At 53.7% G+C, this 24,481-nt stretch overlaps 4 protein-coding genes across 8 annotated transcripts; 2 read left to right on the top strand and 2 right to left on the bottom strand.

Moving 5' to 3' along the window:
* Positions 1-1,196: 1,196 nt before the first annotated feature.
* FIBP (FGF1 intracellular binding protein) lies at positions 1,197-11,358 on the bottom strand. 3 transcript variants are annotated; one of them, XM_010995976.3, is made up of 10 exons: positions 11,177-11,353; positions 10,779-10,977; positions 10,468-10,594; positions 9,740-9,840; positions 9,099-9,253; positions 8,666-8,774; positions 8,525-8,588; positions 8,188-8,274; positions 8,003-8,100; positions 1,197-1,377 (listed from the first exon to the last, which is right to left on the bottom strand). In XM_010995976.3, the coding sequence occupies exons 1-10, from the start codon at positions 11,259-11,261 to the stop codon at positions 1,350-1,352; spliced, it is 1,053 nt and encodes a 350-aa protein (XP_010994278.1). In that variant the 5' UTR covers positions 11,262-11,353; the 3' UTR covers positions 1,197-1,349. The 3 variants fall into 3 exon arrangements, with proteins under 3 accessions (XP_010994278.1, XP_010994277.1, XP_010994276.1); XM_010995975.3 differs by lacking the exon at positions 1,197-1,377 and adding an exon at positions 7,533-7,656 and having other exon boundaries at positions 9,120-9,253; positions 11,177-11,358; XM_010995974.3 differs by lacking the exon at positions 1,197-1,377 and adding an exon at positions 7,533-7,656.
* On the top strand, positions 3,929-7,338 carry CTSW (cathepsin W). Its single transcript, XM_010995973.3, has 10 exons — positions 3,929-4,081; positions 4,349-4,433; positions 5,227-5,340; positions 5,735-5,889; positions 5,995-6,091; positions 6,180-6,260; positions 6,348-6,473; positions 6,665-6,729; positions 6,810-7,019; positions 7,099-7,338. Exons 1-10 carry the CDS (start codon positions 3,995-3,997, stop codon positions 7,207-7,209), a joined length of 1,131 nt encoding a protein of 376 aa, XP_010994275.1. The 5' UTR covers positions 3,929-3,994; the 3' UTR covers positions 7,210-7,338.
* Positions 11,359-13,104: 1,746 nt separating the features above from the next.
* Positions 13,105-14,323, top strand: CCDC85B (coiled-coil domain containing 85B). The gene has a single exon (XM_031448063.2). The coding sequence runs from the start codon at positions 13,485-13,487 to the stop codon at positions 14,082-14,084; it is 600 nt and encodes a 199-aa protein (XP_031303923.1). The 5' UTR covers positions 13,105-13,484; the 3' UTR covers positions 14,085-14,323.
* Positions 14,324-14,925: 602 nt separating this feature from the next.
* FOSL1 (FOS like 1, AP-1 transcription factor subunit) lies at positions 14,926-20,879 on the bottom strand. 3 transcript variants are annotated; one of them, XM_010995971.3, is made up of 4 exons: positions 20,497-20,879; positions 18,287-18,484; positions 16,416-16,523; positions 14,926-16,004 (listed from the first exon to the last, which is right to left on the bottom strand). In XM_010995971.3, the coding sequence occupies exons 1-4, from the start codon at positions 20,584-20,586 to the stop codon at positions 15,585-15,587; spliced, it is 816 nt and encodes a 271-aa protein (XP_010994273.1). In that variant the 5' UTR covers positions 20,587-20,879; the 3' UTR covers positions 14,926-15,584. The 3 variants fall into 3 exon arrangements, with proteins under 3 accessions (XP_010994273.1, XP_064348182.1, XP_064348183.1); XM_064492112.1 differs by lacking the exon at positions 20,497-20,879 and adding an exon at positions 19,360-19,623; XM_064492113.1 differs by having other exon boundaries at positions 15,855-16,004; positions 16,416-16,518.
* Positions 20,880-24,481: the final 3,602 nt, after the last annotated feature.

Here is a 24,481-nt window from a genome sequence, read left to right as displayed (position 1 = left end):
CACATCCCAATATGTCATTCTACGCTCCCAGACCCTACCTAATCTGCGCCCCAAGAATTCCATCCTGTGCACCCACATCTTAATGCCGGGGCCTCCAGACTTCCTGAGCCTCCCCGAATGTCATCCTGGGCAACCAGACCCCACCTGGGACTTCCAGATCCTCACTCTGAGCCCTCCGGAACGTTACTCTGGGCCCTCAGACAGTCTGGAAATACTAAATCGTCCTGGGTCCCCAGACCCTTGCCCTGACTATACACTCTGTCCATCTCTGTCCCATTCTCCCCTCCATCCCCAGGACTTTCTTCAGCCAGGTGGTCCCTTCACTCCAGGACAGCCTCCTCTGAGCCGAGCCCTCAGTCCGCGAGGCTACATCAGTCTGGGGAGGGGGCGGCAGTTCACTTTTCGCCCAGAATGAATGGAAGCCCCAGAGAAGGCAGGCAGGGCCGAACTAGGGAGTGCAGGACGCCAGGGTCCTGTGCCACCGCCTTCCTGGCCATCTCCCACCGGCATTCCCACCCCTTCAACACCCCCCACTCCTCTGCGGCCGGGTTTCTGCCTCCTCTCCGAGGCCAAGGGAGCGCCTCAAGAGGAGGAGTTTGGGCGGAGCTGGCTCCCAGGAAGGGGCGGGGTCTCACCCTGCACACGTCTCAGGGCGGGGCCAGACGGGAAAGGGACGCGTGTCCAGGGATCCCTTGCCTGGAGGCAAACAGCGTGTGGGAACTACAGAGCCCTTAGTTCCTTCTCCCACCCCAGTTTATCCTCACGATCGCCCTTTAGCCCCTCTAGCCGGGGTAGGGGGTATGCAGAGCAGAGGACATTCGGGTGGGTCCTGAAGTGAGCCTTCCGGGTTCAGGGTGAACTGGAAAGCGCCTCCCCCACTCCCAAATCCTTCCACCATTCCCCCCACCCCAGGTTAGGGCGAGGCTAATAATAGTTACTTAAAAGCAAAAAGACAGATAATAACAAGTGTTGACGAGGTTGTGGAGAAATTGAAACCCTCATACACTGTGGGTGGGAATGTCAGATGGGGCAGCCGCTGTGGAAAAGTCGAGCAGGTCCTCAAAATGCTACCACATGACCCAGCGATTTCACTCCTAGGTATATACCTGGGGAACTGAACATATGTCCACACAAAAAAATCTGTACACAATGTTCATAGCATTGAACCAAATTATAGAACCAACCAAATGTCCATCAATTGATGAATGGATTTTTTAAAAGTGTTCATACCATAGAATATTATTCAGCCATTAAAAAGGAATGAAGAACTGACGTGCTATAACGTGGATGAATTTTGAAAATATTACACTAGATGAAAGAAGCCAGACACAAAAGTCCTCATATTCCATTTACGTAATACATCCAGAACAGGCAAATCTGAAAGACAAAAAAAAAAAAAGAGTTTTAAAAAATTTAAAAACTAAAGAAGAAAAGAAAAATTGAAAAAATGTTTAAAAGAAAAAAATTGATATAAATCTGAGAGAAATAGATCAGTGTTTGCCAGGGGAAGGGGCACAGGGGAGTGACTTCTAATGGGTATGTGTTTCTTTTGGAGTGATGAAAATGCTCTGAAACTAGATAGTGGTGATAGTTGCACAATTAAGTAAATATATGAAAAACCACTGAATTGTACATTTTAAATGGTGAATTTTATGGTATGTGAATTATGCCTCAATAAACCTGTTATTTAAAAATATAATAAAAATATAGTTCTTTATTATCAAGATCTAACCATCCCAGGCACCAATGTGTACCTCATGTAATTCTCCTGCCAAGCCAGGGAAGGAGTGTCATTATTACCCTATTTCACAGGTGAGAGAGGCGAGATTTGTCCAGGCACAGCCAGAGTGGTAAGGACAGGATTTGAACTCAAGTCCTTCTGACTCCAAGACTCTTTGCCCCACAGTAGAGCATGAAGGATCCACCATTTGAACACCTACTCTGTGCCACTCATGGTGGTCAGTGTTCCACAAAGTGTCATTCCAGTTAAAGGAATCATTGCTGTCATTTGGCGATGAGGATCTGAGGCCCAGCTGGGAATGACTGGGTACCCAATTTGGCAATTCAAACTTAGACATGAACCTCCATCTTTGCACCATTAGGCCTGGGTGCACCTGCTGCTTGGAGTTGCCTCTGGGACCCTAATGACTTTCCCTGCCCTCATCCGTTCTGCACTGTAGCACAAGGCCTTATTTTGGTTAGTAGCACTCTCCTACCGAGTCGTGGGCTGCAGGATGAGCGGGTCAAGAGCCAATGAGTAAGAGTTCATTCATTCATTCATTTAGCAAATGTTATAGAGTGGCCACCATTAACCAGGCTTTGTGCTAGGCACCAGGGACACAGCACTGATCAAAAAAGACCAAAATCTCCTGGCATCCTGGAACTCACATTCAAGGGAGGGAAGGAGAGAATCAAAGAGGAAGGCCACCCAGCTCAACATCCCTAGACCCTCCTCCCCTCACTCTCCCAAATTTCCACAATCCCCACCACCAGAGACTCATTTTATGACATCCCCTTTGGTGCCCATACTGGGACCTCCAGCTCTGAGAGCTGACATGGGGCCTTAGTCATAGGTCACATGCAGCCAAAAGCAGCTCAGCTTGGGACACATGACCGGGATCTAGACCCATACAGCCAGGTACGCCTCTGTGGATGGCCTGTCTAATGCATTTTAATAAGGAAGCATTGCTCTTTTTTCCAAATAGAGGAGTCCCTTGACTTAATATCCGGTGTGTGTGTAGGGGAAGCTTAGGTGCAGCAAAATGGGGATTCACAGTTTTGGGAAGATTCCTAATGAATGAAGGAATGAGGTAGTGAACACATGAGTGAATGAATCCCAAATCAGAACCCCCTTCTCTTCCCCCCACTCCCATCCCCATGGAACCCAAAGAAAGACAGTTTTTCCCTCACCCATCTCTGGTCTTGGATGCTGGTCCCTAGCCTGAGGCCCATGCGGGAGCTTCCCAACCCAAGGATCCACTTAAAACCAAGGCAGAAGTAACAGGTGTTAACACCCCTGCCTAGCCCTTAGCCTCTGGTCTTGCTCTGTCTAGGATGCTGACCCTGTTATTCTTCTGCCCCCTCATCCACATCCCCAGACTGTGACAGGAATGAGGAACAGGAGGTAAATAGCTGCCACTTGCTGTCCCTCAAACCCTGCACTTTCCTGTGTGAAACCCACAATGACCAACCACTCAGTCAACAAACTCCCACTGAGCCAGCTCTGTGCCGGGCCCCTTTCTGGGTGCTGAGGATGCACGTGCAGCACTCTGGTATGGTTGGGACACAGATGCCAAGTAGACACAGGCACCTCAGGACTTGAAGGGCTGCTGGTTACATCACAGGCTGGGGGAGCGGGAAGGCTTCTTGCAGGTGACCCTTGAGCTGACCGAGCTTTGTGGAAGGATAGTGAGAGTGCTTCCTGGAGGGGCACTGACCACCCTCCATCTTCGTCAGTCTTCAGGGGCCTGTGGCTCCCTGCTCCATAGACCCCTGGCTTCCCCTGAAGGCACTGATGGCCCTATATTGTCACTGCTCATGTAGGATCTGTCTCCTCCTGTCTCATTAAGGGTAGACCCCTCTCAGTACCCGTGGAATTGCCCAGAACGAAGTGGGGAGAGCCTCTGTTTTGTTTTGTTTTTAATTTTTTTAATTCTTTAACTTTTTTTTTTTTTTAAATGGAGGTATTGGGGATTAAACCAGGACCTCGTGCATGCTAAGCATGCACTCTACCACTGAGCTATACCTTCTACCACTTTTTTTCTTAAAAAATTTTTTTTCAATTCAAAGAGCCTCTGTTGAATACAGGCGTGGTGTGGAGAGCAGGCAGGCAGGGGGGCTGTGTAGGGACAAAAGCCTGAGGGCCTCTTGTGCTCCTTGTGCTGGGGAACCTCCCCAGCCTCGTTTCCCCCTCGTGGCTTTTCCAGCCCCGCCCTCTCAGCCCCTATAGCTTGGTCTGCACAGCTTCCTGCCCCATACACTAGTCTGCGGCATCATGGCACTAACTGTCCACCTCTCCTGCCTCCTAGCGCTGTTGGTGGCAGGCCTGGCCCAAGGCATCAAGGGCTCCCTCAGGGGCCAGGTAAGTACCTTCATCCCCCTCCCCATACCCTCCCCATGCCTGGGGGTCACCCCTTTGGGAAAAATGCCTTGTTCCTATTTAGAGGGAGCAACTGAGGCTGGAGAGGTGACTGGCGTGCCCAGGCTCACACAGAGAGAAAAGCAGGCTCACCAGCTGCCCCCCAACGCAGTCCTTGAATGGCTGGGTGCTAAGGTGTAGTCCCAGCCATGACTCCTCCCCTCCTCCCCTCCTCCCCACCCCCACCCACTGCCCTTGGTTTTTCCCCAGGACCCAGGTCCCCAGCCTCTGGAGCTGAAAGAGGTCTTCATGTTGTTCCAGATCCAATACAATCGGACTTATTCGAACCCAGCAGGTATCACAGGGCACGTATGTCTCCAGTTCAAACCCCCTTCTCTCATTTAATAGTCATCTATTAATCAAAGCTCAGGATGGGGAATGTGCTTGGCCAAAGCCACTCAGCAGGACAATGACAGGGCTGGGGTTTCCCCAATGCACAAGTGGGGACAGGATCATTCTTGGCTATTAACCTGGAGGGAGGTGGCAGTTATGGGGGGTCTGACTGGTCTGAGAACACTTTACTTCCACAGCCACTTTCCTGTGACTCCAGGAGGCAGGCAGGAGACCACCAGCTAGTCACGAGTTCACTCAGCAAACACCTGAGGATACTCATTTTGTCCCCAAGCTGGGGATTCCATCTCTAGCCCCAGGAGTTGCCGGCCATGCTCCTGCAGGGCTGGATCTCATCTCCCGCCAGGGGTGGTCTGTGGGCACTTTTCAGCCCAGGCCATGGACCTGTACCCTACCCTCCCCCACCATGTTCCAGCCACAGACTTGTGGTCGGAGGTGTGAAGTAGAGATAGAGGAGATAACCTGACAGGAAGCTGGTCTCTGACCACCCACCTTTCCCCTGAGTTACTATGCCTCTCAACCCTTTACCTGGCTTCCTCCTCTGGTGGGCAGACACCCCTTCCTGCCTTCTGGGAAAACATCCCAAGTGGTCTGGGGAGCCACTTTCTTAGCCCAGGTGTCTGTAGTGGGGTCTGCAAAGGCCTCAGGAAGGGAGCCAGTGCTCACCTGGGCAAGTGTGGCTATTTCCTGCCCCGGGAGCTTGGGAGCCAGACTAGAACAACCTCCTTTTGGTCCAGAGTACGCTCGCCGCATGGACATCTTTGCCCAAAACCTGGCCAAGGCTCAGCGGCTGCAGGAGGAGGACTTGGGCACAGCTGAGTTTGGGGTGACTCCATTCAGTGACCTCACAGGTACTGGGACCCCCTCCCAGCCCCTAGCTGGTAGGTGGGGAAGCAGAACCTTCTTCAGAGATACTGTCAGATGGGCAGGGCAACCTTGTGGCTTTCATTTCTCAGAGGCGCCCGGCAGACCAGAGGCCTGGGTGCTTGTCCTGAATCATAGAGATCAGGGGCAGGAACGCTGCAGGCCTGTGTCCCAGACCAGCTCAGGGGGAGGCAGCAGGTGAAGGGGCGTGCACCACAGCAAGGATCTCAGCCTCTCTCTAGGCCTCAGTATCCTTGCCTTTCTGTCTCCCAGGGTATTACGGGGACACAAACAGCTGGGGATGCGGCAAGCTGGAGTGGGAGGCAGAATGTGGGTGAGGGGGTAAAAACTGTGAACTTAGTGGCCCCATCTGTCCCCCAGAGGAGGAGTTTGGCCAGCTCTATGGGAATCGGAGGGTGCCTAGAGAGGACCCCAGTGTGGGCAGAAAGGTAGGGTCTGAGGAGTCGGGGTGGTCAGTGCCCCAGACCTGTGACTGGCGGAAGGCGGCTGGCATCATCTCACCCATCAGGAACCAGGTATCTGCCCCGACCCAGCCTGGCCCAATGTAACCCTGGCGGTGGGAGGGGGAGGAGAGGGCAAGGCCTGGTCACCTTACCCTGCCCCCATCCTCTCACCACTAGAAAACCTGCAAATGTTGCTGGGCCATGGCGGCAGCTGGCAACATCGAGGCCCTGTGGGCCATCAAAAACCACAAGTCTGTAGAAGTCTCTGTACAGGGTATGGCTGGGGGAGGGGACCTGTGTGACTAGGGCAGTGGGGGTGGTGCCTGAGGCCTGGGCACTCACAATGTCCCTTTCTGCACCAGAGCTGCTGGACTGTGGCCGCTGTGGGAATGGCTGTGAGGGCGGCTTCGTCTGGGAAGCGTTCATAACTGTCCTCAACAACAGTGAGTGCCTGCCGCTGTGGGCAGCGGTGCAGTGGGAGGTGTTCAGGGGCTGAGCTGAGTCTCCTTCCTGGCCTTGCTTATCTCCAGGCGGCCTGGCCGATGAAAAGGACTACCCATTCGAGGGTAAGGTCAAAACCCACAGGTGCCTGGCCAAGAGGCACAAGAAGGTGGCCTGGATCCAGGACTTCATCATGCTGCAGAACTGCGAGCAGAGTGCGGGCAGGGTGGACACTCGGGGAGAGGGGAGAGTGACAGGGACAGGCAGACCAGGACTGACGGGGCTACAGACACAGTGTAGGGGTCTGGGATGGGGCAAGGGGGTGGGAAAGAGAAAGAGAGACACCTATGAGCCAAGAGTAGAGGGCACAGGGCAGGCAGGGCCTGATAGCCCCTTCCATCCCTAGGCATTGCCAGGTACTTGGCCATCCACGGCCCCATCACCGTGACCATCAACATGGAGCTACTGAAGGTGGGGCAGGGTAGGGAATGGGGCAGGGGGAGGGGCACATGGGGGAGGTGGCCCCAGACTCCACCTCTCTGCCCCTGCAGCAATACCAGAAGGGTGTGATCAAAGCCACACCTGCCACCTGTGACCCCCGGCTTGTGGATCATTCTGTTCTGCTGGTGGGTTTTGGTAAAACCAAGTCGGCAGAGGGCAGACGGGCAGAGGCGGTCTCATCCCAGTCTCGTCCTCGTCCTCGCCACTCTATCCCATACTGGATCCTGAAGAACTCCTGGGGGGCCAACTGGGGTGAGGAGGTGAGTGTGGACTGTTGGGGTGGCAGGGCAGGACAGGCCTCTCCCCATTGTCTGGCCCTGATGTCCCCTAACTTCCTAGGGCTATTTCCGGCTGTACCGAGGGAATAATACCTGTGGCATCACCAAGTACCCATTCACTGCCCGAGTAGACCTACCTGCAAAGAAGCAGAAAGTCTCCTGCCCTCCCTGAGCCCGCCTGGCTGCCCCTCAGCTCCCTCCTGCTATGCCAATTACCCCATTGCCCACCCCACCCCTAGGAGTTTGGCTTATTCTCCCAGTGTTCTTGCTACAGATTGAATAAACCAAGACAAGACCCCCGTCTTTGGAGTAGACTCAGCTTGGGTGGGGAAGAGGATGGGAAGTGCATAGATACCATTCTCTGACACGTCCTAGTCCCTGCAGGGCCAACGTATACACACATTCTTACACACTGCGACACTTAAGAGACACACACATGCACACCTGCACACATTCCCACACATGGACCCATATGTGCACCCACTCACAACCTCCTCCAAAGTCATGGCAACTTTATTGTCAGTGTGGGCAGGGGGGTGGGAGGGGGCCTCAGTCATGATAGAGACGCAAGAGGCAGCCACGGAGGGTGCCCATGTAGCGGTCCCAGAGGGCCTGGTGCCTGCAATGATAACAATAACAGTAGTGGCTGTTTCCTGCCTCCTCACCATCTCATGACACTGTCTAAGTGCTCTACACAACTTCACTCGTTTATTCCTCACAATATTCTTATGATCTCTGTCATTATTACTCCCAGCTTATGTATGAGGAAACTGAGGCACAGACAGGTTAAGGAACCTGTCCAAGGTCAGGTCCCAGCTTCTAAGAGGTGGAGCTGAACCCTGGTCAACAGAGACTTCCACCCCCAGGGTGACAGAACAGGCATCTGAGTCTGTAAGAGGGCTAGGCCCTGGCATGAGGCTGGCTGGGGTGAGGTCAAGCTGGACAGGAGGCCTGGGGTCTCTCACCGGAAGCCATCCAGGGAGTGAACCGACGCTGAATACTGATTCAGGAAGAGCCGTACATCATTCAACGGCCAGTGGTCCGAGCGGCAGGGTTCTATGAACTGTGGATCAAAGGTAACATCTAGCACTGGTACAGCCCAGGGACAGGCCAGGAAGGGGATCAGAGGGCAGTGGGCAGGACAGCTCACCTTCTCCACGAGGTCCACAAACAGGTCTCTGACATCCTTAGTGTGGGTCAGCTTGGCGGCCACATTCACCAGCCCCCGGGACAGGTTCTGTGGGGCAGAGAGCCTGGGAGTTCTGCCTTCTGCCCCAGGGGCTGGGGGCTGAGCCCATATCTATCCACCTCCCTCAATCAAATAACTCCCCAAAGTTTAAGAGGTGGCTCCCCCCTCACAGACAGGCAGAGGGAGCAGCAGCACCACCTGCCGGTCAGTCTCAGGCATGAGCAGACTTGCCCGGGTGGACAGTGCTCTGGAGGCTGAAAATGCCCAAGGGACAGAGAGGCTGGCTTGGGCCACAGACCTTGAAGTTGGCTTCCATCTCAGAGAAGACACCAAGCTTTCCCCGGAGGGCAGTGCACACCAGGCTGTAGGGAGACAGAGTCAAGCCCAGAGCCTCCTGGGCCCCCACTTCAGGCCCTGCCCCATGGACCTCTAGAGTCACCTCTTATGCAGGTCCAGAAGGTCCTTGTCAGCCACAAGCACCTTAAGCTCCTTCAAGTCCTGGAGAAACTCCTTGTCTAAGTCCATGTCCATGTCGTCTACCTGAGAGTCTAAGTGAGGCCCACAAAGGGAGTTGGGGCAGGAGATAAAAACCCCTCCTGTGACATCCTAAGCCTTCCTCACCCACCATCTCATTGCACCCCATGAGGCAAAAAAGGAAGTGAAGTGGTAGAGGGGCGGAGTGACTGGCCCCAAGCCATAGAGAAGCCGTGGGCCCTTGGTCTGCACACAAGGTATGTGTGGGAACACTGGACTGTGAGCAGAAGCGGCTGGGGAGGGCCCCTGAAGAAGAAAGGATGCTGGGAACTGAGGCCTGCAGGAGAAACTGCTGGTGGGGAACCAGGACCTGAGAAGGTGAGGGGGTGTCCAGGCACCTGGGTCAGTGGGGGCCTCACCCACGGCTCCGAGAGTCCAGTTCTGGATCATGAGCTCAGCACAGAAGGCAAAGTCACCAAAGCTCAGATACTGCAGTTTTTTCTTCCCTGTCTCAAAGCGATTGTTGGCAAAGAAGACGATAGCTGCATAGTCCCTACAGGGAGAGGAGAGTGGGTCCATCAGGGCTTGAAATTCCTTCTTAGCAAGCAGCTCCCACCTGCAACATTGGCTGGGCATCCAGGTTCTGGCCTCTCTCTACCCTAACTCACTGTGTGATGTGTTTCAGGTCCCTTCTCTCTAGGCCTCCTCATCAGTGCAGAGAAGGTTTCAGCCCAGGTCTCCTAAAGGACACAACAGGAGACTGCCAGGGTAATGGCTACCATTTACTGAGTCCTTACTAAGCAGGGTAGTGCCATCATGGCCTTTACATTGACACCTCACAACAGCCCAGGTGGTGAACGGCCAGGCTGGGATCTGAACCCAGGCCAGTCTGGTCCAAAGTACAGACCAGGAGTGGGATAACCATCCCTGCAGCGCGGCCAGGAGGTTAAGTGGGTTGTGGGGAATGTGGACTAACCTCAGGAGCAAGGAAGGAGTGTTCAGGAGGGGGAGACAGCTGGCTCCCCGCCTGGCCCCTCACCTGGCTAGCCGGTCAGACAGGAGGAAGTGTTGCTGGATGTTATCGACCAGGGAGCCCCGCATTTCCTCCACCACCTTGAAGACTCGCTTAAAGTTGTCAAACTGCAGGGCAGTTAGGGGAGGAGGGAGGACTGGTCAGAGGTTGCTCACCCAGCGAACTGTTTATTGAACATCAGTTTATCACCTATCCAGGCAACATACACTGACTTAACATTTGTTGTTCCTTCAACAAACTATTACTTAACACTTGTTATCAACTCAACAAGCATTTACTAGCTTCTATCATCTTGCCTCAGATAAATGTTTACATACTCTTATCTCTAAATTCACTCCTATTTTAGCAACATGCCCTCTGGTTCTTCACTAGTTCGTCCTGGAAATGACTCTCCTGGCTAAGCCCCAGGAACTCAAAAAGAAAGCCAGGGGCTGGGGAAATGTAAGCCTAGAAAGGTTGGCAGGGGCAGGATGACAGGAGAGCCTGAAGGTCAAGGCCAAGGAGCGTGGCTGCTATCCAGGAGAGAGTAGGAGCCAATGAAAGTTTATGAGCAGAGGAAAGCTACGGTCAGATCTGGGCTTCTGAAAGTTCACTCTGACTGAAAAGTAGGGGATGGCTTGGAAGGGGCAAAAAAGAGAAGGAAGGAGAGCGGATATGAAGGAGGAGGCTGGAGCTGGGGCAGTGACCAAAGGGATAGTGTGAAGGGGCAGACTGCAGATGGATGCCGTGTCCACCTGTCTCCGGCAGCTCTTGAGGGTGATGCCTGTTTTGGTGCTGATGTCATCCAGATCCTTCTTGGTGCCCTTGGACAGCTTCTTGCCTAGGACCTCCCGCACAAAGGCCTCGTCAAAGGCATAGTACCTGTGAGGAGTCAGAGAACACTGCTGATTTTCCATAAAGGAGGAGAAAGGAGGACGGGCAGGACCTGGATTTGGTTCCTTCCGGCCTGGGTAAGTCCGGTCCCTCCCTGGGTCTCATTTTCAGTCTGCAAAATGGGTATATGGCCAGACTGGTTGGCGTCCCGACCATCCCACCAAGTGAGCACCTTTCGATAAGCAGTGCCTGTCGAGAGGGCGGGATCTGGAAGATGAGCTGGTGCAGCAGCTTGGGCGGTGCGTGTAGCAGGCGCTCGAGCATGTGGAAAGTACGGTAGTGGTCCATGGTGTCGCTCTGCAGCACCGCTGCTGTGGCGCCGGTCTGCTCCAGGATTCCCGAGCGCACCCTCAGGGCCACCGCGTCGCTCACTGGGGAGTGAGCGCCAGCATCAGGCCCTGCCCCGCTGACCCCAGAGGCTCTCCAGGGATTCAGCCCCGACCCTAGGTAGCCTGTACTCCCAGGCCTCTGCCCACTGCCGTCTAGGATGTCTAGTCCTGGCTCTGCCCACCACTACCATCCAAAACAACGCTCTGCCCGACTGTCTCCCCCAGATGGCACCCCACAGACCCGAGTAACCGTCCAGCCACAGGCGATACACGTCCTCGTCGATGAGGGTCGTGTTCCCCACGAAGATGTCCAGCTCGCTGGTCATAGCGACGCCCGAACCCGGGCGCTGCCGCAGCGCCCCAACAGGAGCGAGCAGTGCCCGGGCCGGGCGCGCCGCCGCCGGGCCACTTCCGGGAGCGTAGACATTCGGCTCCGGGCACCCGGAGCCAGAGAAGGACCACTTCCGGGACAGAAAGCGTTGGGGTAGGAGGGGCGAGGAAACAGGCAGAGGCGGAGGCGCTAGAATAGCCCCTCCTCCCAGCGGAGGGGGACTCAACAGGCTTCTCTGTCTCCACCCCACCCCACCCGAACCCGGGCTGGGTTTGCTGGAGGGCGTCCAGAGTCCAGGCCTCCGGCGGGTACCCCCTGCCCTAGCAGCCTCCACCTTCAGATCCTCCTGGTTTTTCTCTGCCCTTTTGGGGACCTCCTTACTTTGACCTGTATCCTAAATTTAGGGGCTTCACAAGGCTCTATCCTAAATCTTTTCTCAGCAAAAAAGGTGTCTCACTCGTCTTCAAGGTCCCTCGCTGGGAGGCCCTCAGTCCATTCTGTGGATGAGCCGCTCTCCTGAGCATGGGTCAACTGCTCTCATAGTTTTAACACTTCCTCCCCCAAACTAACAAATGACCTCTCTAATTCTGCAGCTTAGACCTCTGCCTGGAAGTCCTCATTCAGAGGACTATCAGTCTGTGACTCTCTCCACCCGTCCCCCACAGGCTGCTCAAAAGCCAGACAGACCTGTTGGTCTCCCCAGTCTGTTTCGTTCCTGCATTCTTATCTCAGTAACAGCCCCAACATCCACCCTGTTCTCATACCAGAAACCTGGGCTTTCTCCCAGACACCTCTCTCCCCACATTCAGTTCTACTGATTTGCCTCCTGAATTTTTCTAGTGTCTGTTTTGTCCTCTCCACCCCTACTGGCACTGTCCCAGCCCAGTCCTTCTGCATAGCTCTCCTTGCCCATTGACACAGTGTTCTTAATAATCTCTCTGCCTACACCCCCTCCCTATGGTCCATCCCACACAGAGCAGCCCAAACAACTTTTTTAATGCATATTTTAAATTAAAAAATTTTTTGTTTCTTTAAAAAAAAAATTTTCCCCTTTGCAGAGGCATTGGAGATTGTGGATCTTGTGCACACCAAGTACCGGCTCTACCACTAAGCTATACACCCCCACCCCCCAAATGCATATTTTAAAATGTTACTCCCCTGCTTAAATCCTTACTGGCCTGTGTAAATGCTCCAGCCTGGTTTTGAAAGCCCTTTAGAATCTGGCTTCTGACTACCTTTGTTGCCTCCCTCCCTCTGTTACCACTTTCTCTATGCACCTGCTTTCAAAGCAAAATCAAGATACTCTCACTCTTCAGAAAGCAGCTAGGCCCTTTCAGACCCCAGCGACTTTCATCATGCTCTTTCCTCTTTCTGAAATAGCTCTCTCATTACTTGCCAAAGTTTTATACATTTTTCAGGGCCCCTCAGATATCACCTCTTTGGGGAAACTTTTCACGGGCGGGGGGCGGTCCGTCAGAATGAGTTCTTCCTCCATTTGCTTCCTGTTTAACACTGCTTGTTTCCTCTGCCTTGTTTACGACTTCTCTGAGGAAAGTGCAAGGATCTTGATCAGAGTTTATTTCTGCATGGGCCTTACACACAATAAAGGTTTACTTAACAAACGAATCCCTTGTATGCCCCTCCCACCGGGCAGCAAACGCTCCGTGAGAGGGAGGGTACGCTAACGGTGAGCCAGTATGTTGGGACTTAGGGTACCGAGGACTGGGGGAGATGCTCAGTTATCGGAGATTCTCGAGTTCGAGCTGAGCTAGGAAGGAAGAAAAGGCGATCCGGCTGAGTTCCGTCGGTAGGGTGGGCAGGAGAGTCGGGGGCCGACACCCGAGTCTTGGCTCCCAGAAGGAGTCGAGAGGTCTATCCTCGAGCTTGAGGAGGTTTGGGGTTGACTGGCACGTTGGTCGGTGATGCCGGTACCAGACTCCGCTGTCCAGAATGCGCAGGGAACAGTCTCTCTCTGGGTGCTCAGGCCACGCCCCTTTCCTAGGAGGCTTGCCAGGATTGGCTGTCCTTCCTTAACGTCATGCGGCCCCGCCCCGGCGCGCGCACCGCCGCGTGCCCACCCCCGCGCGGAGCTAGCCTACGCTAGCTCCACCACAGACTGTCCGCGGACCGGGTTCCCGAGCCCAAGCGGCGCGGAGCTCGTCGTGGGGCTCCTGGGCCGCGGCAGCGGGCAGGCGATGCTCCAGAGGCCTGAGCAGCCATGGAGGCCGAGACGGGCGGCCTGGAGGAGCTGACGGATGAGGAGATGGCGGCTCTGGGAAAGGAGGAGCTGGTGCGGCGCCTGCGGCGGGAGGAGGCGGCGCGCCTGGCGGCTCTGGTGCAGCGCGGCCGCCTCATGCAGGAGGTGAATCGGCAGCTACAGGGTCACTTGGGCGAGATCCGCGAGCTCAAGCAGCTGAACCGGCGCCTACAGGCCGAGAACCGCGAGCTGCGCGACCTCTGCTGCTTCCTGGACTCGGAGCGGCAGCGCGGGCGTCGCGCCGCGCGCCAGTGGCAGCTCTTCGGGACCCAAGCATCCCGAGCTGTGCGCGAGGACCTAGGCGGTTGTTGGCAGAAGCTGGCCGAGCTGGAGGGCCGCCAGGAGGAGCTGCTGCGGGAGAACCTGGCGCTTAAGGAGCTCTGCCTGGCTCTGGGCGAGGAGTGGGGCCCCCGCGGCGGCTCGGGGGGCTCAGGCACTGGGCCTACACCCGAGCTGGCCTTGCCTCCTTGCGGTCCCCGTGACCTGGGCGATGGAAGCTCCAGTACCGGCAGCGTGGGCAGTCCCGACCAGTTGCCCCTGGCCTGCTCCCCAGATGATTGAGGGCACAGCTTCGCGCCGACGTCCGCTCAGATTGCTTCCCAAGCGCCGAGACTGCGGCGAACCTCGGGATCTGGACGCCGCCCCGTTTGTGCACGAGGGGCCGCTGGCATGGACTTAGAAACCCTAAAACTGAGGAGGGCCCCTGGCTCTCGCTGGCGGGGCAGCAGGGGGATTGGAGGCTGGAGCGGAGGGACTTGCTGGGGGCTGGGTGGGGGCTAATAAACTGAGACGGAAGCAGAGCCCGTGGCCCGGGCAGCGTCTGTTTGGGACTTGCCGGCGTTGAGACGGGGGTGGGGACGTTGAGACAGAGTATCATTCCCATAAGGAGGGACTGCAGAACTAAGATGGATGACCCCCATTACTTCAATCCTGGGGCGGGATATGGGACCATTGTTAGCCCCTGGGCCCCCCTATCTGGCTGGCCCCAGGACAGGCCGTGATCCGGCCCCAGAAGTGGCTCCAGCTCCCTTCCCGGCTCCTTCCTGTCCAAGACAATGGGGCAGGAAGCAGGTGTTGGGGGCCTAAAACCCACTCAGCTGCCTCCCTTGAGGCTAGAAGGGGCCATAACAGCGCCCTCTGTGGCACACGCGGGAGCACTGTGGGCCCCCACCAGGAGGAGGATGATAATCCTCTTGATTTGGCACCCCAAGGCACTTCTCTTCCTCCTCTCAATCCTGGAGATGAGGCGGAACAGATGTAGCCTCATTTGTCAGATGAGAAAGTCGAGGTCCAGAAATATCAGATAAATTGTCCAAGGTTGCATAGTGAGTTGGTGGAGCTGAGACGGCTTCTGGCTCCAAATGTTCTCCCTTTATCCTCTCGGTCCAATGAAAGCAAGCCAGAACTTCAAGCCTTTTATTCCATTTTGGCAGGTTTGTATAAAAATACGATCTTTAGGAAAATAAATAGCTGCCTTCGCTGTGGAGGCTTGGATTCCTTGGAGCTAAAGTCTTCTCAGAGCTGGGGGCTGCAAGTCAGCTCATCACAGAAGCCTCTGGCACTCTCCTGAGCTGTTTCATTTAAGAGGGGCTGGCAGAGTGTCCTGGTTCAATAACCTGGTGCCGCTGGCAGTGGGGCTGGGTGAGTTAGTGTTCTAGGCTGGTAGAGTATCACCTTCTATCAGGGATAGGGTTGGGTGGATCACAGGAAGAGGGTGATGAAGACTATAGGGATGGTCTGCAGGGAGTTAGGGCTCCAAAGGACTTCTGGGGAATCTATAAAGTCCCTTGGGAGCTGCCAGGAGTTTTCTTGCACAAATGGGAAATATTTTGTCTCTGTTCTAGTGCAAATTGTGCTAGAGTCCGGCTCTAGAGAAACAGTGGGCAGCTTTGTTGGCCCCCAAGCTAGCTCTACCAGGAAGCAAAATAAGCTCAGTCTCATCTGGAAGGAAGAAGAAGAAGCTGCTGGGGTTGAACATGGGATATGATCCAGACCAGCTGGACCAATGGGTGGGGAGATGTTGGTTAGGGTGGCACCTGCAGGGAGGGGGGCTGGAGTGCTTCATAAGGCTAGGAGGGTTGGGGAGCCAAGGGGGTCAGAAGAGGGGTCCCCACTGCTGCTGCTACTCCTGCGATGGGCTGAAGCACAGGGCTCTGGGGTGCTGGGGTAGGTGAAGACAAGACTGGTAGTGAAAGGAGTCAGGGAGGGTGTGGTCATGAGCGTGGGAGTGTGCAGTGCTTCGGGTTCAAGCACAGGCCCTGGGGAAAGGGAGATACAAGGCACAGGGTGGGAAGGGGCTGGTGGGCTGCTGGTGCCACTGGCAGCGCCTGTGCCTCTGGTGTCGCTCTCCTTGGCCCCTTCCGGGATTTTGCAGATGGGGCGGTGGGCCTCTAGTACCAGCTCCAGGCGCTCCTTCTGCTTCTGTAGTTCCTCAATCTCTCGCTGCAGCCCGGATTTCTCATCCTCCAGTTTGTCGGTTTCCTATGGAGGGTCAGGAGAGGAGTCAAGCTGAGAGCCTAATACCGCGCAGCCTCCCTGAGTGGTAGTGATTGGGACGTTGTTGGAGGCGGGGGAAATGGGGAGTCTCCTGCGGTCTGGACTACAACTCCCATGAGCCCCTGGGAGAAAAATGAGCAAGACTCCCGTCAGACCCGGGGGCATCTTCGAAGGAGATTGTCGGGCCCAGCTTCAGATCTGCTCTGTTCAGAGTGATTCGTGCAACTAATTTTAAATCACTTCTTCCTCGTCGGAGTGCTCTTCTGACAGGGAACTGGGGGGAGGGGACTTTATATAGCGGCTCCCCCTTAGGCTCCGCGGGCTTTTGGGAACTGGGGCCCCTCTGAAGTTTTGTGGGCCGGGACCTGGGCACCCTCCTCACTCGCCAGTGCTCACCGCCTGCAGGAAGTCGGTCAGTTCTTTTCTCCGGTTCCTGCACTTGGCCGCGGCCAGCTTGTTCCGCTCTCGCCTCACTCGACGGCGCTCCTCCTCCTCGGGGCTGATCTGGGGAGTAGAGTGAGCAGAGAGGGGGACCCTGTGCTATTGGCTGCCAGGCCCTTGCCTCGTGCGCTGGCCCGGTGGTAGGACCCTGGTGGAGGGCATGGCAGCTAACGGGAGCCCTCAGCCTGCGCTTTAGGGACCATTGCCCCCTACCAGTTTCCTGCTTTAGTAAGCTTGGTTTAGTCAAATTTCCTCCCAGCTTTTCCCTCCTGATTCCTCTCGGAATGCCCTCCTCTGTCCTTCCATAAATCTTAACCCTCCTCATCTCCCAGGACTCAAGATGCCCTCGCCTCCCTGAAGCCTTCTTTTATTCTGCAGCCAGAAGGGTCCTTTCCTCCTCTGAGCCTCTGGGGCCAGGCCACTCTTTTTCAAAGGACCCCCATTTTTTTCAGTCTCTTGATAACCAAGTCTCCTTTTCCCCAGGGGCTGTAAGCACTAAGTGGGGCTAATGAGCGCTGCTAAGTAATTATTCATTGGGAATCTACTATGTGCCAGCTAAGTGCTTTGCACAGATTCTTAACCCAGCTTTCTGTGTAAGGAACTGAAACCCAGGGAGGATAAATAACTTGTTTTGTGGTTCCAGGGCAGAAACAAATCCATTCACTCTATTTAACATTAAGTAAGAGGCCAGCTGACTGAGACCACCTCCCCCAGAAGGACCCTACTCACAGCTCACAGCCCCAGTCCAGAGTACCCAGGATCAAAGGGCCACCCTCAGGACAGGGCTGAAGGAAGTCCAGGAGCCTGCCTCTGAGGCTCACACCAAGGTCTCCTTCCAGTTGGTCACAAAGGCCAGCCATTCTGTTTCTGGGAAATCCACCCATGGTTGATCACACATCTTTCCCAGGATCCTGACCTCCCTTCCCATCCTCTGCCCTGCTGTCAGAACAAGCATTTTAATGTGCAGACCTCAGCCCACCAGTCTCATATACCAAAATGCTGCAGGGAGAGAAAAGAGGAGCCACTCCTTTAAAGACCCTCCAGGTCTCCTTTGTTTATTTTGGTTAGGACTTTATTAGCAGTGTGCAGGCAGAATGGCTGGGTTGGTGGTGGGGCATGAGTTCCCAGCACACCCTGCTTCAAGCCTTCTCTTAGCTCCTGGTGAGACAGTGTGGCTTGGTGGTTAGGATCTGACTGTAGAATTGGAAAGACCTGTCTCATTACTCACTACTTGTGTCATCTTGGGCAAGTGACTTTACCTCTCTGTGCTTTCATGTCCATGGCTGTAAAATGGGGAAAACCAGAGTACATTCCCAAGAGGGTTTTTTGCAAGAATTAAATGAGGTAGGGAAACTGAGCCCCAGAGAGTAGCTGAAGGGAACCCTCTCCCTTCTTTCTTTCCCCGAGCTACGTAGACAGCATAAGCCCACATTCTCCATACCTGTCAGCAGGTGGAGACCCTCTGCTGTCCACATAGGTTTCCACATATACACCTTACACATTTTCATCTCCACCTCCATTCCTGCTCCTGCCATCCTCTCTACCTGGAATGTCCTTTCCCTCATCTGTCTCTATGAAAATCCTACCCATCCTCCTAGGCTAATATGCCTCCACCTCCAGGAAACTTTCCCTGATCCAGAAGTGACCGATTTTCCCTCTAGGTCTCCCTAGGGGCTCTTATCACTTTCTTCCTTGGCAAGTAGTCACCACTGGGCCTCTTCTCACCCACCTTCTAAGCCCGTGTTCTTCTTCTCGACAAGAACTCATCTTCTGCACCTCAGCACCCCTGTGGGCACAAGAACCTGTGCAATGCCTCTGCTCCTTACCTGTTCATAGGGCCGGCGACGCACTCCTGGAGTTGGCCCCAAGGCCCGGATGACTCCTGGCCGGGGCTGTGGGGGGCTGTACTGGGGGTAGGCCAGAGGCCTGGGGTAGCTGCTGGGTTCCAGGAAGTGAGGCTGCACCATCCACTGCAGCTCCTGGCTGCCACTCACAGCGTTGATGCTTGGCACGAGGTGGAACTTCTGAAGGATAAGATATGGAAGACCAGGGATGAGGTCTGTGTGGACTGAGGGGCTTCCAGGGGACAGAAGCCACACTGCTGTCCACCCTCAAGGCAGCTGCTGGTTCTGAGAGATCAGAGAGCACAGCTTGGCAGCCAGAGACTGACTGGCTGACAAATCCCTACTCATGAACTGTGTGACTTTAGGCAAGTCACATAGCTTCTTGTGCCTCTAGTTCCCCTAGCAGAGCTCATAAAGTGTGAATTCCAGGCACTGTCCCAGCCACTTTACAAATACTGACTCATATAATTTGCACAACAGTATCTTCATTTTCAGATAGGAAAACAGTCGTCCATGGACACACAGCCAATAAGTGGGAAGTGGGGTTTGGGCTCAAATGGCCAGGCTTGGACCCACTCCTGCACCCTGCCTGAGTCCCATCTGCACAAAGAGGGTAATGACAGCTCCTAACTTCGAGGGTGACTCTGAGAATCAGGTGAGAGAATGTGTGTGACAGAACCTGGTTAGTGGCAGGTGCCCAACACGCAGGGGCTGTGGAGGGCAAGAGCCACTGCTCTGGGTTCAGGCTATCCCAGCTTTTATCTTACCTCAACCACTTACTGGCTGTCTGGGCAAGTTATTTAACCTCAGTGTGCCTCTGCTTCCTCATGTTTAATACTGCCATAGGTGAGGATTACAGCATTTCAGTGATACTAAGAAGTACTTTTTAGTGGCTCTGAAATCAGTTTAATTGGCAACTTTAAAAAAATGTTAGTGGTACAAAATAATGGTGAGTTTCAAAATCAGTGGGGTCTTAGATTCTGTGAAATAAGGTAAATGAGGTGGAAACTGCCCAGCCTGATGCAAGGCTGCATAGTTTGCACTCCAGGTCTTACCTGCCACGATTCTCTTTCAGCCATAAATGTGAGGAATGAGTTGAGATGGGGGCTCAGGGTTCAGGAGGAGAACTGGGTTCAAGCCCTGGGGCTGGGCCCTGGGTGTGGGCACCCAGTAGTCCAGGAAGAGCCCCACATGCCCAGGCAAGTTTAGACAGCAGTGTCCCCGGCTCAGCACTTCAGGCCCAGTGGCCTAGTGACCCAAGTTCCGGGCCGAGGTACCGCCGGCGGCATCTCCGCTCCCGAGGTTGTCCGGGCCCGGGCCGCTCCGGGCCAGGAAGGGAGGGGCGCCCCGGGTGAGTCAGCCACCGTGACTCGGCGGAACGGACGCTGCTCCTTCCCTCCCCTAGCGACACGTGCTCAGGGCCCCTCGACAGGAAATGGGCACCTGCAGCCTCCCAGATCCCCCCAGCCGGCAGCGGGCGCCGTTCGGTGCGGAGAGTCGGGGGCGCGGGAGTTGCCCACCACATGACCTTGCGCACGTCCCGGCACCTCGCGACCTCTACCGGCCCCATCCCTTAAAATGGTCATGAGCAGTCTCCTGGAACCCACCAGGCTCGACTGCGCCGAGATGGGGATAAGGATTTGGCGACGGGGTAGGCAGGGACAGACAAACGGGCGGACACACAGACAGACGATCACAGCTTGCCGAGGATTGCCAGTATGTTGGGGCTGGCCTGCGGGTGCCCGGTGCGTGGGGACGTCTTGGCCGCAGCTCAGATTCCAGATCTCGGAAATCAAGTCCGAGATGGATCAGACCCTCTGTGATCCTGTCGGGGCTAGGACTAATCACGGACTAAGGGACCACTTCTGACGCAGATGGAACAAAGAAATTAGCGGTGGACAGGAGGAAGGAAAGAAGGTAACAGAGACGGAGGGACAGACAGCAGAGAGGGGAGAGGGGGAGAGCGAGAGAGGGGATGTTCGCAGACCTTTGTTCAGCCCGCTGTGCGCGTTCCCCTGGGCCGTGTGGGAAGGAAAGTGTCCCCTGGACCCCGGAGAATAAGCAGGATCTGCTGCCACGGCCACGAGGCCCGTTCCTCACTCCTGTTCCCGGCCCCAGTCCCTGAGTGTGCTGAAGCGGACCGCACATCCCAGGAGCTGTCCTATGGACCCCAGGCGTCGGGTTCCTCTCACCTGCTGGCCTGTTGCCGGGGGCTGCGCCGGGCCGCCGTACGCACCGCCGGTCCCGGAGCTCGGTCCGGGTTCCCCAAAGTCTCGGAACATGCCCTGGGCTGGCTGCTCTGTGGGGTCCGCGTCGGCGGCTTCGGTTCTGACTCACTCGCTCCTCGCGGATTCTTTTCTTTTTATGAATGAAAAGTCCGCGGGCTGAACCACTTCCACGGAGGAGGGGGGCGCGTTTCTCAGCGGCGCTGGTCACCTCGGGGCTCCACCTCTCCAGACGCGCTGCCTTTTGCTAGAACGCCCCGAACTTTTCGTTGCCTCCTATAGTCCCGTAGCCGCCTTTTGGTGGGGAAAAGGGGCGGACTTGGCGTCCCCCGGCGACAGATCCGCCCCCTCTGACGTAGCTGCCCATACATGGTGCAATTTCCTCGCCGCACCCAGGTGGAGCGAAGGATTCCCCGGCGGCTTTACGCACCTGTGAGCCGCCGGGCGCCCCGCCCCGCCCCGCCCCGTCGGGCTCAGTCCCGGAGCTCTGACTGATACCCGGCCGCCCGCGCTCTCGGGAGCCCACTCACTGCCTGGTCTGGCCTCAGTGTTTGCATCCATAAAATGGGACGAAATAATCACATAGTGACCTTGCCACACGTGGGAGGCTGGAATGAAGAATGTGAAAGGGATCTGGAAACTGTAAAGTGGATTATAAATGTGACTGATGATAATATATTGTTATCAAATGGGTACTTATTTCATGCCGGGACCCATGCTACTGCCATCCAAGTCGCCGTGTAAGGCCCTTCCTCAGGCATTGTTGTAAGGTTCAGGTATACTAAAAAGTGAATAAATGACAAACCAGGGTTACAAAAACAGTGTGTATATATATATATTTTAATTTTTAGAATGTTTTTATTGAAGTATAGTCAGTTTACAATATTGCGTCAATTTCTGGTGTACAGCACAATACTTTAGTCTTATAGGAACATATATTCGTTTTCATATTCTTTTTCATCATAAGTTACTATAAGATATTGAATATAGTTCCCTGTGCTATACAGTATAAACTTGTTGTTTATCTATTTTTGAATATTTTAGTGTAAAGTTTAAATGCTTACGATGACAAGTTAATGCTTTGAACTATCTGCACATACAATGCAGTATAATTGCACTACTCATGGGATAATTTTAGGAGCTATGATAAGTTTCAATTCAGAACCCCTATAAGCTGTGAGAGCCTGGACTGGGACACAGTTGTCCCATGGTCTGATAAATGCCATCTTCTTTAAAGACTATAGCTGCTCTTCCGGGGCTTTGTGGTCATCAGCCTTGTTTGTAGATTATGTCAGAAGTCTGTGTGAATGTGAGGTCAGGGCCAAATGTCAACAACCAAAGATCAACAACCCTGGGAGGTAGGTGCCATTATCATCCCCATTTTACTGATGGGGAAACTGAGGCTGAGAGATGTTGAAATGAAGTGCCTAAGATCACTAAGCGAGTGGCTGAAGCTGGTTGCCAAATCAGGGCTATGGGAGCGCCAAGCCCAAGCTCAGGCCAAGATTTTCAAAGGCCTCACAGATACTTTTTCACATATGCAGAATGTCAGTGCTGAGAGGACCACCCTAAAGCTTCTTCTTTGCCTCTTCCCATTCTACAGATGAGGAAACTGAGGCCCAGAGAGAGTAAGGAGCTGCCAGTGTCACACAACCACAGACAGAGATCTTGGCTCTCCTGCTTTCCTTGGTATCTCCATTTGATCAGCTCCAGTTTTGTCCTTAGGGAAGGAAGATTTCAGGAAGGTGAGGTCCTGGGCTGCCTTCCTTGGGGACAGCGGTCAGGGTCTGTGGATGCATTCAGGACTTCAAGCCAAGAGACCAGCTTGGCCCTGGGCTTCCAGTCCCAGAGCTACCATTTTCTGTCTCTGTTACCCTGGGCAGGTCACCTTCCCTCTGAGTCCTAATCCCAGTGGGAACAATTGAGCCTTCTGCTGACCTCATGGGGCTTCTGTGGGATCAATGAGATCACAAATGTGAAAGTGCTTTGTAAGCTGTAAAGTGACATGTACTTAGAAGGTGGTTACCAGCCTGGTGCCTCTCCCTTGCCCTTATTCTACTCAATGCTTGTCATTCTCTAAAGAAAAAAAACGAACCGTTTAACCAGAATGAGAGCTATATGGGAGCGTGTATATGTGTACGCGCGCGAAAGAGAAATTTTTGAGGCAATATGACTCTGAAAACGAACATAGATGCTGGAATCACGCAAGCCTGGGTTCTGAGTTTGAATTCTGATTAGGCTGCTCATCAGCTGTGTGTCCTAGATGAGGCACACAATCTCTCAGAGCCTCATCTGTAAAATGAAGACATAATGATAACTGTATATTGATAACATCTCAGGGCTGTTGGAGAATAGATATAAAGTAATGTCTTATGCTTAGTAAAGTGTATAGTAAGAACTTGACAAATAGCAAAAATAAATACACATGTTAAAAACCCTAGGGTGGGCGATTTGGGAGCTCTGATCACATGCTAAGGCACTTATGCAGTCCACATGCACGCAAGTGCATACACACATACACTAACTGATATCTATTCTCCTTGGCTGAGCCCAAGCAGGACAGGTCAAGGTGACACAGGCAGCCAGGTGGTGGCAGATGTGAGGTCAGCCTTGACTGCATCCATCTGCCAGCTCCAGAAACACCACCCTGCCCCGCTCCCCAAGCAGCCTGGGGCAGTGACTGACAAGGGTCTCAGGTCTCAAATGTGTGTGTGCGTGTGTGTGTGTGTGTGTGTGTGATTACGTGACTCTGAAAGTCCCTTCCTGCTCTAACCGTCAGTGAAGCCACAAGGAGGTCCTTTCAGAGGCTGCACATTCCAAGCTCCTCAGTCACTAAATCCTGTCTCGTGGCTGCAGTAACGTTCCTGGCCCCTGACCTCACCAGCTCTCACCCAGGGAGGCCAGGCAAGAATCCCCAGGGGCCACAGTGATTTCGGGAGTCTGGGACTGGGAGGTCTGAGACACCCAGGCAGCTGTGTGAGTCTGGCTCCATCACTTTCTGTCTCTGAACCCCAGAGAATCCCCACCTCCTGGGACTGCAGTGAGGTGAAAGGAGGCGATGAGTGAATGTGCTTTGTTTGCATCCAGTAGGTTCTATTTGTGCCCCTAGAGCTTCAGAGGTGACGTTTGTGTTTTCCAGTTTCCATTCCCTTTCTACATTAAAGTTTATTTTTAAAATTGAGGTGAAATTCACAAAATATTTCAATTAGCCATTTTAATGTGTCCACTTTAGTGAAATTTTGTGCATTCATAATGTTGGGCAATCACCACTTCTCTCTAGATTCAAAACTTTTTAATCATCCCAGAAAAACACTCAGACCCATTAGGTAATCACTCCCAAAACCCCTCTCCTCTCATCCCCTGGTAACTACTAATCTGCTTTATGTCTCTATAGGTTTGCCTAATCTGGACATTTCATATAAAGGGAGTTATACAATTTGTGACCTTTTATGTATGATTTCTTTTATTTAGGGTAATGTTTTCCAGGCTCATCAGTGTTGTAGCATGTATCAACACTTCCTTCCTTTTTATGGCTGAGTAATATTCTATTGCATGGATATACCACAATGTATTTATTCAACAGTTGATGGACATTGGGTTGTTTCTACTTTTTGGCTATTATGAATAATGCTTCTATGGAAACTTGTGTACAAGTTTTTGTGTGGACATATGTTTCCATTTATCTTGGTTATATACCTAAGAGTAGAATTGTTGGGTCACATGGTAACTCTGTTTAACCTCGTAAAGAACTGTCAGACTATTTTACAAAATGGTTGTTATCATTTTACATTTCTACCAGCAGTGCCTGAGGGTTCTAATTTCTCCACATCCTTGCTAACATTTATTATTTTCCATTTAAAAAATACATCCTAGAGGGTATGAAGTGGTGTCTTATTGTGTCTTGTTTTGCATTTCCTTAACACCAGTCATGTTCCTTAATGATCAATGAACA

Source organism: Camelus dromedarius, chromosome 12, assembly GCF_036321535.1.
Source record: "Camelus dromedarius isolate mCamDro1 chromosome 12, mCamDro1.pat, whole genome shotgun sequence".
NCBI classification, from domain to species: Eukaryota; Metazoa; Chordata; class Mammalia; order Artiodactyla; family Camelidae; genus Camelus; species Camelus dromedarius.
Note: the sequence above shows the minus strand (reverse complement) of the source record. Positions and strands in the feature narration are given on the sequence as shown.